At 40.8% G+C, this 15,104-nt stretch overlaps 1 protein-coding gene across 2 annotated transcripts; it reads left to right on the top strand.

Annotated features, from left to right (window-relative positions):
- Positions 1 to 2,320: 2,320 nt before the first annotated feature.
- On the top strand, positions 2,321 to 14,865 carry agbl5 (AGBL carboxypeptidase 5). Of its 2 annotated transcripts, XM_027283894.1 has the most exons (17): positions 2,321 to 2,469; positions 4,281 to 4,562; positions 4,708 to 4,879; positions 4,996 to 5,162; positions 5,285 to 5,462; positions 5,606 to 5,784; positions 6,390 to 6,924; positions 7,060 to 7,229; positions 7,458 to 7,593; positions 7,815 to 8,032; positions 8,151 to 8,347; positions 8,884 to 9,060; positions 12,397 to 12,542; positions 12,666 to 12,718; positions 12,894 to 13,087; positions 13,646 to 13,782; positions 13,893 to 14,865. In XM_027283894.1, the coding sequence occupies exons 2-17, from the start codon at positions 4,348 to 4,350 to the stop codon at positions 13,968 to 13,970; spliced, it is 2,952 nt and encodes a 983-aa protein (XP_027139695.1). In that variant the 5' UTR covers positions 2,321 to 2,469; positions 4,281 to 4,347; the 3' UTR covers positions 13,971 to 14,865. The 2 variants fall into 2 exon arrangements, with proteins under 2 accessions (XP_027139695.1, XP_027139696.1); XM_027283895.1 differs by lacking the exon at positions 8,884 to 9,060.
- The last annotated feature ends 239 nt before the right edge of the window (positions 14,866 to 15,104 follow it).

Here is a 15,104-nt window from a genome sequence, read left to right as displayed (position 1 = left end):
TGCTGAATAAATCAGTGGCCAACACAAGGGCATCGATATCAGCACCTGTCAAAACAGCACAGATTCATATGAGAGCAAAGTCGACATTTAAATGTGTCATTACGCTCTGAAGCACTCTGTCCACCGTGTGCTTTCACAGGAGGTAACCCAGCACTGAAAGAACCTCTGCTGTGACTCCCTTTGAATAAAAAGTGTCACTTTGATTATTTATGCCTCACATATTTATCACACACCAACTTCACAGATACTAACCTGTTTTGACTGAAGAAAGTTTGATCACATGTTATGAAGCACATTAGGTAAAGTTATGAGTAACATTAACAAAATACAATACAAGCTGCCACAGTCCTGACATGCTCTTACAGCTGAGGGAAGAAAATTTTACCTTTTGAGTGGACTCCCAGATGATGATTCCCCAAAGGGGAAGATCTTTCCACCAACTTTGGCCGTCACAATTTCAGGTACATTCTAAAATCAAAGGAAGTCACACAGTGACATGTTTCCAGTGTCATATTTGGAATTACTTTTGAAACAACAATACAGATGGAAAAGATGTCTTACCATTGCTTCACACATTTCTGTGAGCCACTCCTTGTAGAGTGACTCCAGTTTTTTTGAGAACGTTCACTCTGCAAATGAAACATAAAGAGCATTTTCCTGGCATGTCCAGGCTGTCACCCCATAATGTTTACGGGGTGCTGGGCCTGATGGAGCTTGGTTCTTAATTGGACTGATAAAACGGACATTTGCATGTTAGTGAAATTGTCATGAAGACATATAACCACACACAGCCACATGAAGACACCTTGGTAGAAAGGAAAAAGTGTAAATATAAGGTAATTTAAGCTCCCTTTGTGTTGATAAATCTGAGTACATGACTCCCATCATAAATACTGTGTATCTCACTTATATATCCTACGTTTGGGACGAGCACCACTATGACTTCCATTCTTGTTTCAGTCCAAGTAGATATGGTTTTAAGTTTGACTTGTGCTTTTAGTGAAAGATATGAACACTAAAACATCAGTCCGTTTGTTTGTCACTGCACCCATTATATTATTATTATATTCATATCATATAATTGAAGTGTAATGATGAACTTTGACTAAACTAAAAAGTAGATCTGACCCTAAATTATCATGTTATAATGACATATTTTTTTATTTGTATGGCATGGCAGCAATACGCTTCTGTATATTAACAAACACAAATGAATTGTCAGTTAAACGTGGTGACAAGCAAGAAAACATTCAGCAGCTAAAGAGCTCTGGAGAGACAAGAGACAGCAGAGACAAGATTATGGTTATAATGTCAAACTGAAACCAATTCAATAGAGCTGCATGTCATGTGTGATTTTAAGAGTAGTATTGATCCAAACCATAAAAATTAAATTAAATTATTATTATGAAATCAACAGTGCTGGATAGTAACTCAGTACATTTATATATGTTTTACATAGGCTATACGTACAATGTTGAGGGACTTGTACTTTACTTGTATTTCAACTCAGTGTCACTTTGTACTTCTACTCCACAGTAAATTGTTGTATTTTTTACTCTGACAACTGGATTTACTTTTCAGATTAAATTACACAAACAAAACAAAAACAAATGTTTAAACTGTTTTGCTGGTGACCCCTCATGAATCATGAATCATCTCATGATCCCTTTCAGAGTTATCTGGTGACCCTTATCTGGAAACCACTTGAAGAAACTATGAAGTATCTTAAATTAGCTCCATGTTGACAAGCTGCAACATTAACAGACTTATTAAACATTTAGGCATCAGTATTAAACAATGATGATAATATCACTTTCTCGAAGGCAAAGTGCTTTCACTTTTTTGATATTTTGAACAGATTTTGCTGATAATACTGATGTACTTTTACTTGAGTAAGTAAATTCAAGGCTTTTACTTGTAAGTCTTTAGTGTCTGCAGGATATAATGAATGCTTTGTAGATTTGACTTTTCAGGTTTATAGTTCATTCTAAAATAACTGCATAATAATGTAAATGATGATGAGTGAGAAATGTGGAAACTTGACTTAAAAAATACACTTTGTACATTATTGTTAAGTTTCATGTTTTGTTTAATTGCTTTATTTTCGATTAGTATAGTTTGTATTTTATTTTTTGCATTTGTTTTCTGGGAAACTGGTTGTTGCCACATTCCAAATAGCGTCACAATATAATAATGCTGTTCACTTAGTGTAAAATTGTTTGTATGAATGTAATTATGGTCATTTACGAGTGAAATACTTTAACAGCATGTTTAATATGACCACTCTTTCCAGGTCGGAGCCCGTGAATAACAAAAATCATCCTGTTACTTGTTGTAAACGATCAGAGAGCGACATTTCCAGACAGCCTTCATTTGTACAGAGGCACCTGAACGCAGCATTTTGAGCAATGAATTGAGGGCTGAGAAGGACGATGAAAACAAAAATGGACATCGATCGAAAATAGCCTGGTAAGACTGAATATTTATTGTCGTGTATACGCATTGGTGCAGATAAAAAAAAAAACATCGTCAGTGCAACGACATAAACCGTGTGTTGTCGTTTGAGCAGCGACTGCTCGTCTCTTAGCGGAGTTAGCCTCGGTAGCTTAGAAACGGATGCTAGCGTCTTTAGCTGAGCGCAAACTTAACGGTATGACACGACCACTAACACCGGCACAGCTGGTAATATTAGCTGGCATTCAATGGTTTAAACAGTGCTCTTGTGGACCGACTGTAACACTTGGAGCTGCTACCTCATTCTCCCCGTCAGCTGTTGTTGTTATTGCTCCGTTACTGACATCAAACAGCAGCCGTCATCTTATCTCACACCACAGAGGTGCAGTCATGCTGTCATAAATCACAACACACAGCAGACGTGCAACATTTTATTTTTATCTGCGTCACTGGTACAGTGAATAAACTACAGGAGTGTGGCTAACATTGGGTCGGAACTAGAAAACACTGTATGTAGTTTGGACATGGTTGTAGTTTCTTTCACGGCCTCAGGTCGTCGCTGTTATGTGTTGACTTTTATCTTGACGTTTCCATCTTCATCTATCTGTAATCACTGTTTGACTGCTAAGACTACAGGTGCTTGTGTATATATATATATATTATATATAATCCACTTAAATATAACAGTTTTGACTACAGATACAGGCAATCTTTCCTGCCGTACTTTCCATCTTCATCTATCTGTAATCACTGTTTGACTGCTAAGACTAAGGGTGCTTGTTTATTTATATTTATATAAATATATATATAATAGTATAATACATTTAAATATATACATTTTGACTACAGATACAGGCAATCTTTCCTGCCACATGCCATCACACTGTATAACAAAAGCTAAATCATAATCTACAATCTACAGTCACTTCACATTTCTCCCTACTTTGTACATATCAACACTGCCAACTTGCTGTATATACCTCTGTACAATATATTTTATTTTATCGTATTTACTATTGCTTTTTTGATATTTTATTATGTATATTTTGCTTTATAGTATATTTTTATTTTTTGTTGTCACTTGTCACCTTGTGTAATGCTGCTGCTGCACTATAATTTCCCAGCTTGGGATAAATAAAGTATATCTATCTATCTATCTATCTATCTATCTATCTATCTATCTATCTATCTATCTAAATAAATATTGTAACAAAGTAGGTCATAATTTCAATTTTTCAACTTATTTAATTTTTAATTGCTGTTCAGAGATGCCAAAACTGTCTATTTTTAAGTCTAAAACAAAGATATCTTATGACCAAATTTGAGATATTACCACAAAATGCAATTTCACAATGACCAATGACTAATCATGCAGTATCCTCCTTGTGCCATCCTCTATGGTACATGCCGTCATCAGAAATGACCATGACTCAATGAATGTTGACACCCGCTTTAGAGAGCAGCAGTATATAGTTGTATAGCTATAGAGGTCATCTTTTTGTCTGTTTACAGGCACATCAGCTTGCTTATTAATGTTTCTCAGTTTCCACTGAAGCCACAGACCCAGAACCAGTTTAGTATTTCGATGAAGTGTCTTTGGTTAGCTGTGAAATATCTTTTTAAGTAGCCCAGAATACTTAAGTTATGCTGCTGTGTCATTACAATACAAGGCTGCCTGCACCATGTAATACTCGGTTTATTGGTTCCATGTGTCACTCCCAGTTTAGTTTATTTCATGGGATGTTCCACCAGAAGCACACCTTTTTCTTCCTTTTATATTTTTTTCTCAGTGTGAATTTAATTGTGTTGTCTGATTTTTCTAACAGGCTGTCTATGTCAGAATCCTGACTGGCACTTCTCGAAGAACCTGAGTGGAGAAAAGGCTGGAGAACAATGGAGGCTCGCTTTGGAAATATTGTGTTCAGCTCCAAGTTTGACTCAGGGAACCTGGCACGTGTGGAAAAGGTGGAAAAGGGCGGTTCTAGCCCTTCTAGTGATACAGCTCCCAGTGGAAGTGGCCCCTCAGGGTCAAACCTGAGCCCTGACTATGAGTTCAATGTGTGGACGCAGCCAGACTGCGGTGGCACAGAACACGAGAATGGAAACAGGTAACGAAACTTCTGCTTTTGTTGGAAGTATTTTATGTTATTCACATGAGAACAGATGAAGGCATGCTTCTTTGTAGATGTTCATCAGGTGCGCACGAAAAGTTACATTATTTATAGCATCTCAAACCATGTTTTTGTGTTTCAGATCATGGTTTTACTTCAGTGTGCGGGGTGCAACGCCTGGGAAGATACTGAAAATCAATGTGATGAACATGAACAACCAGAGGAAGCTTTACAGCCAGGGAATGGCTCCTCTTGTACGGACTTTACCTGGCAAGAACCGGTGGGAAAGGGTCCGGGACAGACCCGCGTCTGAGGTATATATAACTACACAGAGGGTGTGGACATCAGGAGCCAGTGAAGCAGACTGCTGTCAGTCTGGCTTCCTGTTATTATTTTTCAAATAATATTTCTTTCTTCTGTTCCTCTCTAGATTGTAGACAACCAGTTCATCCTCTCATTCACTCACCGGCTGTCAGAGGTGCGTGGGGCGACCACCTACTTCTCCTTCTGCTACCCGTTCTCTTACAGTGAGTGCCAGGAGATGCTGCAGCAGTTCGACAAGAGCTACCCTAATGCTGCTCAACTCAGTCCAAGCAGGTAAAACCCAACACACACACTGTTTGAAACTTTGTCACAAAAATTATCATACTTCTCTCTGACTTTATAATTTGTTCGATGTCTAACCCAAAATCTCTGTCCTTGACTGCTCTCACTGTCAGTGCACCTGGCAGTGTGTATTATCATAGGGAGCTGCTGTGCAACTCTCTAGATGGCAACAGAGTAGACCTGCTCACTGTGACCAACTGCAGTGGGATGCAAGAGGAGAAAGAACCACGTCTGCCTAAACTGTTTCCCGACACCAACACTCCAAGAGCACACCGCTTCCCTGGCAAAAGGGTATCACTCAGTCGCACAATCCGAAATCTCTTTCGCAACGTGACACCTTTCATTTCTTTTAACGACCACACCATAATAACCGGTGGTATCACTGAACAATGTCAAAACAGTGAAGCTGACCCTCTGTCCTTGTGTGTCTGCAGGTGTTTTTTCTCAGCAGTCGGGTGCACCCTGGGGAGACTCCCTCATCCTTTGTGTTTAACGGTTTCCTGAACTTCATCCTGAGAAAAGATGACCCTCGTGCTCATGTGCTTCGAAACATGTTTGTGTTCAAGCTCATTCCTATGCTCAACCCAGACGGGGTTATTCGTGGGCACTACAGGTAAAAACTAACGGGTAGTTAAGTTACTTTAATCAGCTTTACAGTAATGCACCTGTAAAAAGCTGATTAGAAACCTGGTTAACTGAGTACATGGAAATCAGCTTTTTCAAGGAGAACTCTAGCTGGAGAAATCAGGTTTCTCTAAACCCTTAAGTGTGTTCCTGTATACATGACATTTGAGAAGCCAGGTTACTTCAAAAGTCAACTGTAACCCAGTTACCGTGCATGTGAACCCACTGCCGGCTGGACTAGAGGTTAGAAGAGTCAGGTCGGATGTCGCATGTTGACCCTTTTAGGGTTCTCAGGCAATTATGCATTAGAGGTGTGAGTGAACAGTGACACTTCTTTAACAGTGTGTCAGAGTTTGCTGCTTCCTCTTTTGATTATCAGAAATATCTAATAACGTGCATCTGCCACCTTTTGTTTATCCAAAAAACAACATCACTGTGGCTGTGTGAAAATAGCCCTTGAATAATGCTAAAGACAACACAATGTGACACCCAAAGTCTTATTACAGTGCAAAAATGTATGATAGGGTTTCTTCTTGTGTCAACAATGTTTAAATGCTGTTTTTAAAGTAACATTAACCGCTCTCTCTCTTGCAGGACTGATTCCAGGGGTGTGAACCTGAACAGACAATACCTGAACCCCAGTCCTGAGCTGCACCCTTCCATCTATGCAGCCAAAACACTGTTACTCTACCACCACACACACAACCGCCGGCACAACAACGCACAGTCCAGCACTCATTGTAACAGCTCCCCACACACACAAACCACTCCCCTTAACATCAAACCTGCCGATCAGCATCAGCCTCCTCCCTTCACCGCCCTTGAAGTCAGCTTGAACCAACGAAATGCAGAGAAGGACAATAATCCTGCACTACCAGAAGTTCCCATGGTGACGGAGGAAAACGCCTGGGTCACCACAGAGGTGGGAAAGGGGGACCACAACAGCTCATCAATCTCCTCAGAGACTGTAGCTCCTGTTACTGTAGAGGTAACAGAACCACAGGTGGAGGAACAAGAGTCAATTCCACCGCAGGAGGGAGGTGTGGCATATTATGTGGACTTACATGGCCATGCCTCTAAACGGGGATGCTTCATGTACGGAAATAACCTTCCTGAAGAGAGCCAGCAGGTCAATGTTACTAAATTTACTCACCCTCCCTTTGCACTATTTTTGGAAAATTCTCAAATGACATTCAGTGATCATTTTGTTTTCAGCAATGAGTTTCTTTCACGTCAGTGTGTACTTTGCTTGCGCTGTCTGCAGGTAGAGAACATGCTGTATCCGAGGCTGATCGCTGTGAACTCTGCCCACTTTGATTTCCTGGGCTGCAACTTCTCTGAAAAAAACATGTATGCACGAGACAAGAGAGACGGCCAGTCTAAAGAAGGCAGCGGGCGGGTGGCCATTCACAAGGCCATAGGGCTGCTTCACAGGTCAGATTTTGATGGATTCATCAAACCTTGACAGTTGATGTTCAGTGTGATCAGCTCAAGTAGGACACGGCAGCTTTACATGAAAAAAATACTGCTGTAGCAACATTTAGTTGTGCTTCATCACATCAAATGTAAATGACTTTATGTCAGCTTGTATATTATTTCTCTCTCTTTATTTAACTTTAAATATATATTTTTAACATGTTTCTGTTATTGTGTCCCAACCAGCTACACTTTGGAGTGCAACTACAACACGGGAAAATCCATGAACACCATCCCACCTGCTTGCCATGACAACGGACGGGCAACCCCACCCCCTCCTCCATCATTCCCTCCAAAATACACTCCAGAAATATTTGAACAGGTCAGAAAACAAGAGTCTTATTATTCCTTCTCACTTATGGAATTTGAGTCTTTGTTTAAGGACTGCAGGATTTTGTGCTATGTGAATGAACAACCTTTCAATACACACTTCCACACTAGTGTTTTTGTACCTGTTTTTTGATAATATTTAAAAACTGCAAAACCAAAGTTGGCTTAAAAGATAAGACACTTCTGAAGTAAAGCGTTGATTTTGTACATCAGGTGGGACGTGCTGTGGCTATCTCAGCCCTGGATATGGCAGAGTGTAACCCCTGGCCACGGCTGGTGTTGTCTGAGCACAGTTGCCTGACAAACCTTCGAGCTTGGATCCTCAAGCACGTCCGCAACACCAAAAGCCTAAACTCGCACAACCACGCTCATCCTCCTCTAAGAATACACCACAATGGCAGCAAAGCATCACCGCCAAAGAGCTTCAACAAGTGAGTTCACGCACATCTTTTTATTCAACCCAAAAAGACAACACACTTAAAAAATGTAGTTTCTTCATCGCACATAACACTTGGATCGTGGGTTTCTGTGTTTGTCTCTTCTGAGCAGCTGTCTGTCCGGTTCAGCGTCAGAGAACACCCTCAGTCGTGTTCGCTGCAACAGCCACAGCAGCAGCAGCCAGACACCGTCCCCGAAGATGCACAGCTCCCCGAGCTTTACTTTCGGCTGCCCCCCACCCAGAACACAGCACAACGGCATGCACGCCAGTGGACGTGGAGGCAACAAGACACTCGGACCAGTCAGGGGTAAGTCGATGTCTGAACCATCTGCTTGTGTTGCTGGCTGGCATTTTCTGACACATCTCCTGGGGTGTACCTCTTCCTCTATAAATATCACACGTTTCTGTCTTTCTTGCTGCCATCCTTTTTTTAAGACAGGCTAATGGGTGGTTGATGTGTTGCTGTCTGTGTGACAGTTAGCTTCACGTTTCATGTGATGGTGGTTTAGAAAAATTGGTCCCAGGTTTGGGGTCCGCTTCATTTAAGAGACAAAAACAGAAGGATCCATGTCCTGGTCTGTGGCCTGGAACATCAGAATGACCTCGGTATGACCCCTGCATGACCCTGGCATGACACAACCTGCTGTGGCTGTCTGTGCATGCTTTTTGTCACCTTTAAAGATTAGTTTTGGTGGTTACTTTACGTTCCCTGCATGTCTCTGAGCTTGTGTGTGCGTGTGTGTGTGTGTGTGTGTGTGTGCGTGCGTGTGTGCGCGTGTGTGTGTGCGTGCGTGCGTATGTATGTGTGTGTGTGTGTGTGTGTGTGTGTTTCCCTCTCTGTAGACCCTAAGCCTCAGGAGAAGAGACGCCCCCCCCACCACCGCTCCATCCTACGGTCTCCCAGCAACAGCCACACTCCCTCCCGCCCCCCACTCTCACCCCCTTCCTCATCCTCCTCCTCGTCTTCCTCAGTGTGTGCAGTGGGCTCCTGTCCCCTCCCGGCCTCCGTCAGTATGACAGGTCTGTACTCCCTCCAGTCCCCCAGCCTCTCCACCTTGCTCCCCTCCCTGCAGGCTCTGCCTCGCCCTGGGCTGCTCTCCAAACTGAGCCCTTTGCTCCTTCAGGGCTTACCGCCAGCTACCAACACCCCAACTGGGCCCACCCAGGACTGAATCTAACCTAGCCTGTGAGATGCTTGGGCATAGGCATGGATGTGGGTGGGTGGAAGTGAGTGAGTGTACGCTCTTAAAGTTACTTGGAGTACCAGATGAGTGGTGTTAGGTTATATCAAGAGACTGTCTTTACAGAAACCTGCACCTGCCTGGCTCTTCATGTAGGTCCAAACAAGTGCTAATCACTTTTTGATCTGAGTGTGTGTGTATGTGTATGTGTGTGTGTGTCTGACTTAGGCTACTTTTGGGGACACATTTGAGACTGAAGACTGGTTAATTAAGGACAGCTTGTCCAACTGGGGACGAAACTGTGACCCTTGTTGGTATAAAGCTGATTTTAGGGTGAGTGGTTAGGGTTAGGGTTAGACAAGTAGTGATTAGGGGTAAGTCTCCGGGAGATGAAAGCAAGTCTATGTAATGTCCTCAAAAGTAGCCTTTGTCAACACTGAGTGTGTGCCTGAAACATCATTGGTGCTAGCTCTCCTAAATTTTCCTCAAGTATTATTGTTTTATCTTCTTCACATATCTGTGCCATTACATGTATCTACAGTATTAGCACCTTAATAAGAATAATACACTTGAGGGTGCAAGTGTTCCTCAAATCTCAATGTGTTTAAAAAATGTTTTTCATTGTGTTAACAACCTTAAATCAAGCTTTGCTCATCACACTGTCCTGTGGCTGTGCTGACTGGATGTTCTGTACTGAACAAAACAAAACAGACAGTTTAGTGTCCGAATGTGTTTAGCAACCAGAGACAGTTGTTCCCTGGTACTTGCAGAATATACAGTAGATATTTGCAGTATACATCAATATATGATATTAATGGTTATCATTACATTGAATGTCTCTTTTTCAGTTTGTATACAAGTAATAAGCTAAGAAAAATTACCACGTTACTGTGCTGATATTTGGGAAATAGTCACTGTTAAGTTTTAACAGGAGCTTTTTATGATAAGCTACAGTATAATTTATATACTTTACCTTTTGCCATTATGCTTTTTTTTTTATTATTTAACGGTTTTAATTTTGCTTTGCAGAATTAGTCTGAACATGGCATTGCTTCTGTTTCTGTAAAATCTTTAAAGCACCTTCCACTCTTCTCTTTCTTTTTCAGTGTTGTATCTCGCTCTGTAATGTTTGTATGTAAAACAGTGCACGCTGCAAGCTGATCACACCAGCCACTTGTAGTCATGTTTGGAGTCAGTTCAGAGTCGGACTGACATTTAATTTATGGTGACTGAAAATCCAATTTAGTTTTGGGATTTAGTTTTTATATTAAATGATTTGATTTCTTTCATAGTTCTAAAACCTTTATCATTCCAGTGTCAGTCCAGTTTTGGTCTTGACATTATGATGTTCACAGTATAGCCTACTGCCAGAAACCTCATGTTGACCATCTCTGGATTAAATCCGTGTGGATGGTGAAACCTTAAGAGTTTCTTTAGGATAAAAAGGGTTGCATTACGGAGCTGTTTGCCAACAAGCAATATCATATAAAAATGCTTCGTTTGGTTCCGTGTTCAAAGACGTTTGACTAAGTCAAAGTTGGGAAGTGTTTGTAATTTTCTAACAAGATTCCAATATTGTTTTTGGTGTAAATAAAGTGTAGAGGTTTTTTTTTGTTTATTTTGTTACATGTTTCATCAAAGTGGTGAAGAAAACATTGTTCATTATTTATTCAAGCACATTTGTGTGTTTCCCAGTGTAACTTGGCAGGTATGTAGTAGGGTGTCAATGGTCAAAGTTGATATATTTTGTGGTTTGCAGAGGTGAGAAGTTACCTTGTTGTCTAGGTGTATATGTAAGCCTCATAGATAAATCGTGGATTTATAATATTTCGTCTGTAATTCAGTTTCATGTGCTGTCATCCGAGTACTTGATGATGGTCCCTGTTTTAGGACCAGCCATTTTTAGATGCACTGAAGATGCAGAGGTAGAGCGTGTGAGACCTGGAAAGGTTTTATGAGCAGCAGATGAACCAGATCTTTAATCAATTGGATTGAAACAGCTTTCAGAACATCTGGCCTTGATTTGCTGTAGCTACCGTTCTGTTCCAGTGCTGTGCGACATAGTAGTTGTGGTGTGCCTTTCTCTGGTGTCTGTTGTAAGCAGTAGGTTTTTGGAGGCTCTGTTAATTTTTTTTTTTTACCAGAACTGTTGGATTATGTTGTGATCCAGCAAGCTGCAACAAAGAGGAAAAAATGGGGATAATATATTTATAATTTAGTGGCTTTTTGAGTATACAGGCCTAAAACACTGTATGGTTAGAGAAAATACAGAAACATATATATAACTGCAGATAATGTTTGGACATTATGTTAAAGGGGTATATTTAGCACTTTGTTGACCTTTTCTCAAAGAAAGAGGTAGTTAATTAGAGCAAGTTCTGCAAATTTGATGTTCATTTTGTGCTCTGGGGACATAAGTCTTACTTAATGCTCCCTTAATATCACTAAGATGATGATTTTCATGTAGCCTCTGCCCGCTGCATTCAACACAGTGGAAAGGATGTATAATTAGCTTTTATTTTAAGTCGGTGCCCTGAAAAATAGGGAGAGTGTACTGTATTTTGTTTGCTTTCTCACTGTGAACTTTGGTGTCTAATTTCCCAGTTGTTTCAGCCCTAAAGCTTATATATATCTATATACTGTATATCTTCATCCAGAATGACAAAAAAGTAATAACAAATGAACAAAAGCTTTAGGCAGAAACACACTGTATGCATAGTCACATTCTCACTAGGTCTTTCTGCTTTATACTCCTTATGAGAATTGTGCAGTTTCCTTCAATGTGGTGCTAACATTCTATACCAGACTACGGTTAAGTGTTTGTCTGTGCAACATATTTATGAATATCACCTTCTTGAATGTGCTGCTGTCTTTTACCGCCTCTCTGTTTAACCACTGGAATAAAAACTACCCCTTTGTGAAGCAACTACTGTGTCCTCTACTCTCTATTAACTCTGTTTGTCTGTGTACAATCTTTATTTTTCACCTTTGAATGAGAACGTAGTTGGACGCAAACAGGTCAAAACCTTTCGCCTATTGAGACCGCTGTGTGTCAGATAGAGCGAATGATCTATTGTAGATACATGAGTACTACAGGACATACATTCAGCCAACATGTGCATAGGTTTCCTCTCTCTCTGTTCTTTGTATTTATGACCTTTCATCTGGTTAACAGGCCTCAGCTGTCCAGACTTTCAAGCTGGTGGTTCCAGTTCAGCAAGCTGTTCCAGAATGCCTTTCCCCATGCGTGCTGGGCGTGTGGGGAGAGGCTGCCGAACTCTTACAATCACTCATCGCCACCCTGCAGAGGCCCGCACAGAGGTTAGCTGACCCTTGCTGGCTCACTCGCAGAAATTCTCCTCATTTCTTGTATTACTATTTTTTTCTGTGCACAACATACACTCGGTTTATGAAGTATCGTTTTAATGTCTCCATCTGTCACAGGCTGCTAAAGACTTGGGGTCTGAACACATCCTTTCCTCCATCAAATTTAGCAAGTGAGTCCAACCTTGTCTAAGTATGTTGGAAGAAGAAGACCCATATGGAGAACAGTGCACAATAATGAAGACTGTGTCGTTGCTATGGAACAATGTATATTATGGACATTAGTCTTATCCCTGCTTTTATTTATCAAAGTGGTGATAAATATTAACCTCTCTGTTGCCTGCCCAGGTGTGAGCTGCAACCTCATATGAGCCGCATCCCCATCCGTCAGGTGGGGTCAACTGAAACCCTTCCTACACATGACAGTAAAACGTCCCCTACAAGCATTAACCCAGCCTCATCCGGAGATCAGGACGAGTTGGCCACCATGAAGGTCTGGAAGCTGCTTAGACCTGGCCTCCATCGACACCTGCCACTGTCAGGCATGTAGACGTACACATGATGTTGTGCTATTAATTCTGTTTAATCCAGAGGGAGTTACCTGACTAATGACTGCATCAGTTAAAGTAGAATTAATAAAAAGATTTAAATGATCTTACATGCCCATTTTTTAGCCATTCTAGTTGTGAGCCACTGTGCAAGGCAATGCCGGTCTTTCAGTTTGGCGCACCACTTTGGACCAGACTGAAATATCTCAACAACTACTAGATAGACTGGCCAGATATATTAGATTTTGTTCTGACATCCTAGCATCCAGTGAACTATTCCTACATCTGCTTGATGGATTGGTAGAAGGCGTTGTGTCACTCTTGTCCATCCTGACATGCTAAGCTCATAACATCACCATCTTCAAGAAAGTGAAACATCAGGTGACTCTACAGAACCACCTGACCGTGACATTTCAGTTGATTTCTAAAACTGCTGCTCTCATTTCCATGTTTTTACCCCAAAAGAAGATACTTTCCTTTAATTCAATGATTTATTAAAGTTTGATTTTTAAAGTATGACATTTTTTTTACCACTTTTATTCCACTCTGCAGGTGTACCAGGGAAAGAGACTCCCATACAGTTGACCTCTAAAGCACTAATGAAGAAGAGCACAGACATGAGTCTCCAGTACGACAAAGGAAGCACTATTATAGAAACTGCACCAGAAACGGATGAAACTCTGCAACAGGTGATACACAGTGTGTGTCAAATAGCATTGATGTACATTGAGACAAAAACTGAACACGAATGAATCAAATTGGTAAAGCTTGACCGGGCTATGTGACGTTGTCTTTGAAGGTTGAGGAAACTCCAGTGATGCCTCTGCCTGAGACTGTGAACATGTGTGAGACAGTCACCCTGTGTGGAGAAGCCTAGGAACCGCACTGAAAAAAAGGCACTTGTGTACATGTGTATTTACTTAATATGAGTGTAAAGTACCATATTGTGATCGAAAAGATTTAAAAACTAGCAAACAGGAGGAGACATCGTGTCTACTTGGGATACCTTATTGTTCAATGCAGTTCAAGTTATTTATTTAGATTGTTCATAGGATGCATGATGTTTTCAGACACTGCTATAGACCTACTGTTTGAGCTGTCCAGTACAACACTGAGCATCTTTACTGGAGCAGATGGGGGTCAAGTGCCTTGCTCAATGAAACTGCAGCTGAGGTAAGGGAGAGGTACAAACTTTCCAATCAATTAAGAATCCACAGACTTGAAATATGTTAACATTTCAGCTAGCGTTACTGTTACTCACATAAGTGTGTTTTTTTAGTTAAATGCACACTAACACTGTAATGCACTGATAACTAGTTCCCCAGTCAGCCACAGCAGCAAAGGTCTGATTTTCACACAGACCGACGAGCACGGCAGCACCTTTACAACCTCATATCCTTTCTGAGTTTAGACAAATGCGTGAGTGTGAGTGTGTTTTATGTAATTTTGTCAGAAGTTCTTTGTGTTTTGTGAATAGTGCCTATAAAAGCTTATGGCCCCGTTGGACTTTTTCATTTTTGACACTGGTCAACAGCAGATAAACTGAAATGTCAAACTGTAAAATAGTACAGTGTTAAGTGCAAATTATGAAACCAAACTGCACAAGTATTCAATTATAACACACCTAAATTATCACTGGAGTAGCCAGTTGTTTTAGAATTATCATAATTCAGCTGTGTGAGAGCCATCCGTCATGTAATATTAGGATAACTACTTACAAGTTATAAATTCAGCTACTAGTTAGAAAAAGGATAAATTGCTGAAAAGTACCAGAGTAATGAAACAAAAAAAAAAGAAATTCCAACGCTGTATATAGCTCTTGGAGCAAAGTAAGGAGATTTCTTTAAAAAATGTGAGAGCAGACTAAATCCCATGCAGCCTCATAATGCTGTGGGGATGCCTCTGCAGCAGACCCTGGAAGGCTTGTAAAGTCCTTTAAAGAAGCTGCTGCAGCCTATCAGAGATTTGTTAGGATATTTAGTTTCCATGTATACTTAAAGCCACAAAGTTA

The sequence above is a fragment of the Larimichthys crocea genome, chromosome XI (assembly GCF_000972845.2).
Source record: "Larimichthys crocea isolate SSNF chromosome XI, L_crocea_2.0, whole genome shotgun sequence".
Classification (NCBI taxonomy): domain Eukaryota; kingdom Metazoa; phylum Chordata; class Actinopteri; family Sciaenidae; genus Larimichthys; species Larimichthys crocea.
The sequence above is the reverse complement of the archived record's forward strand: the minus strand, read 5'-3'. Positions and strand labels throughout refer to the sequence as shown.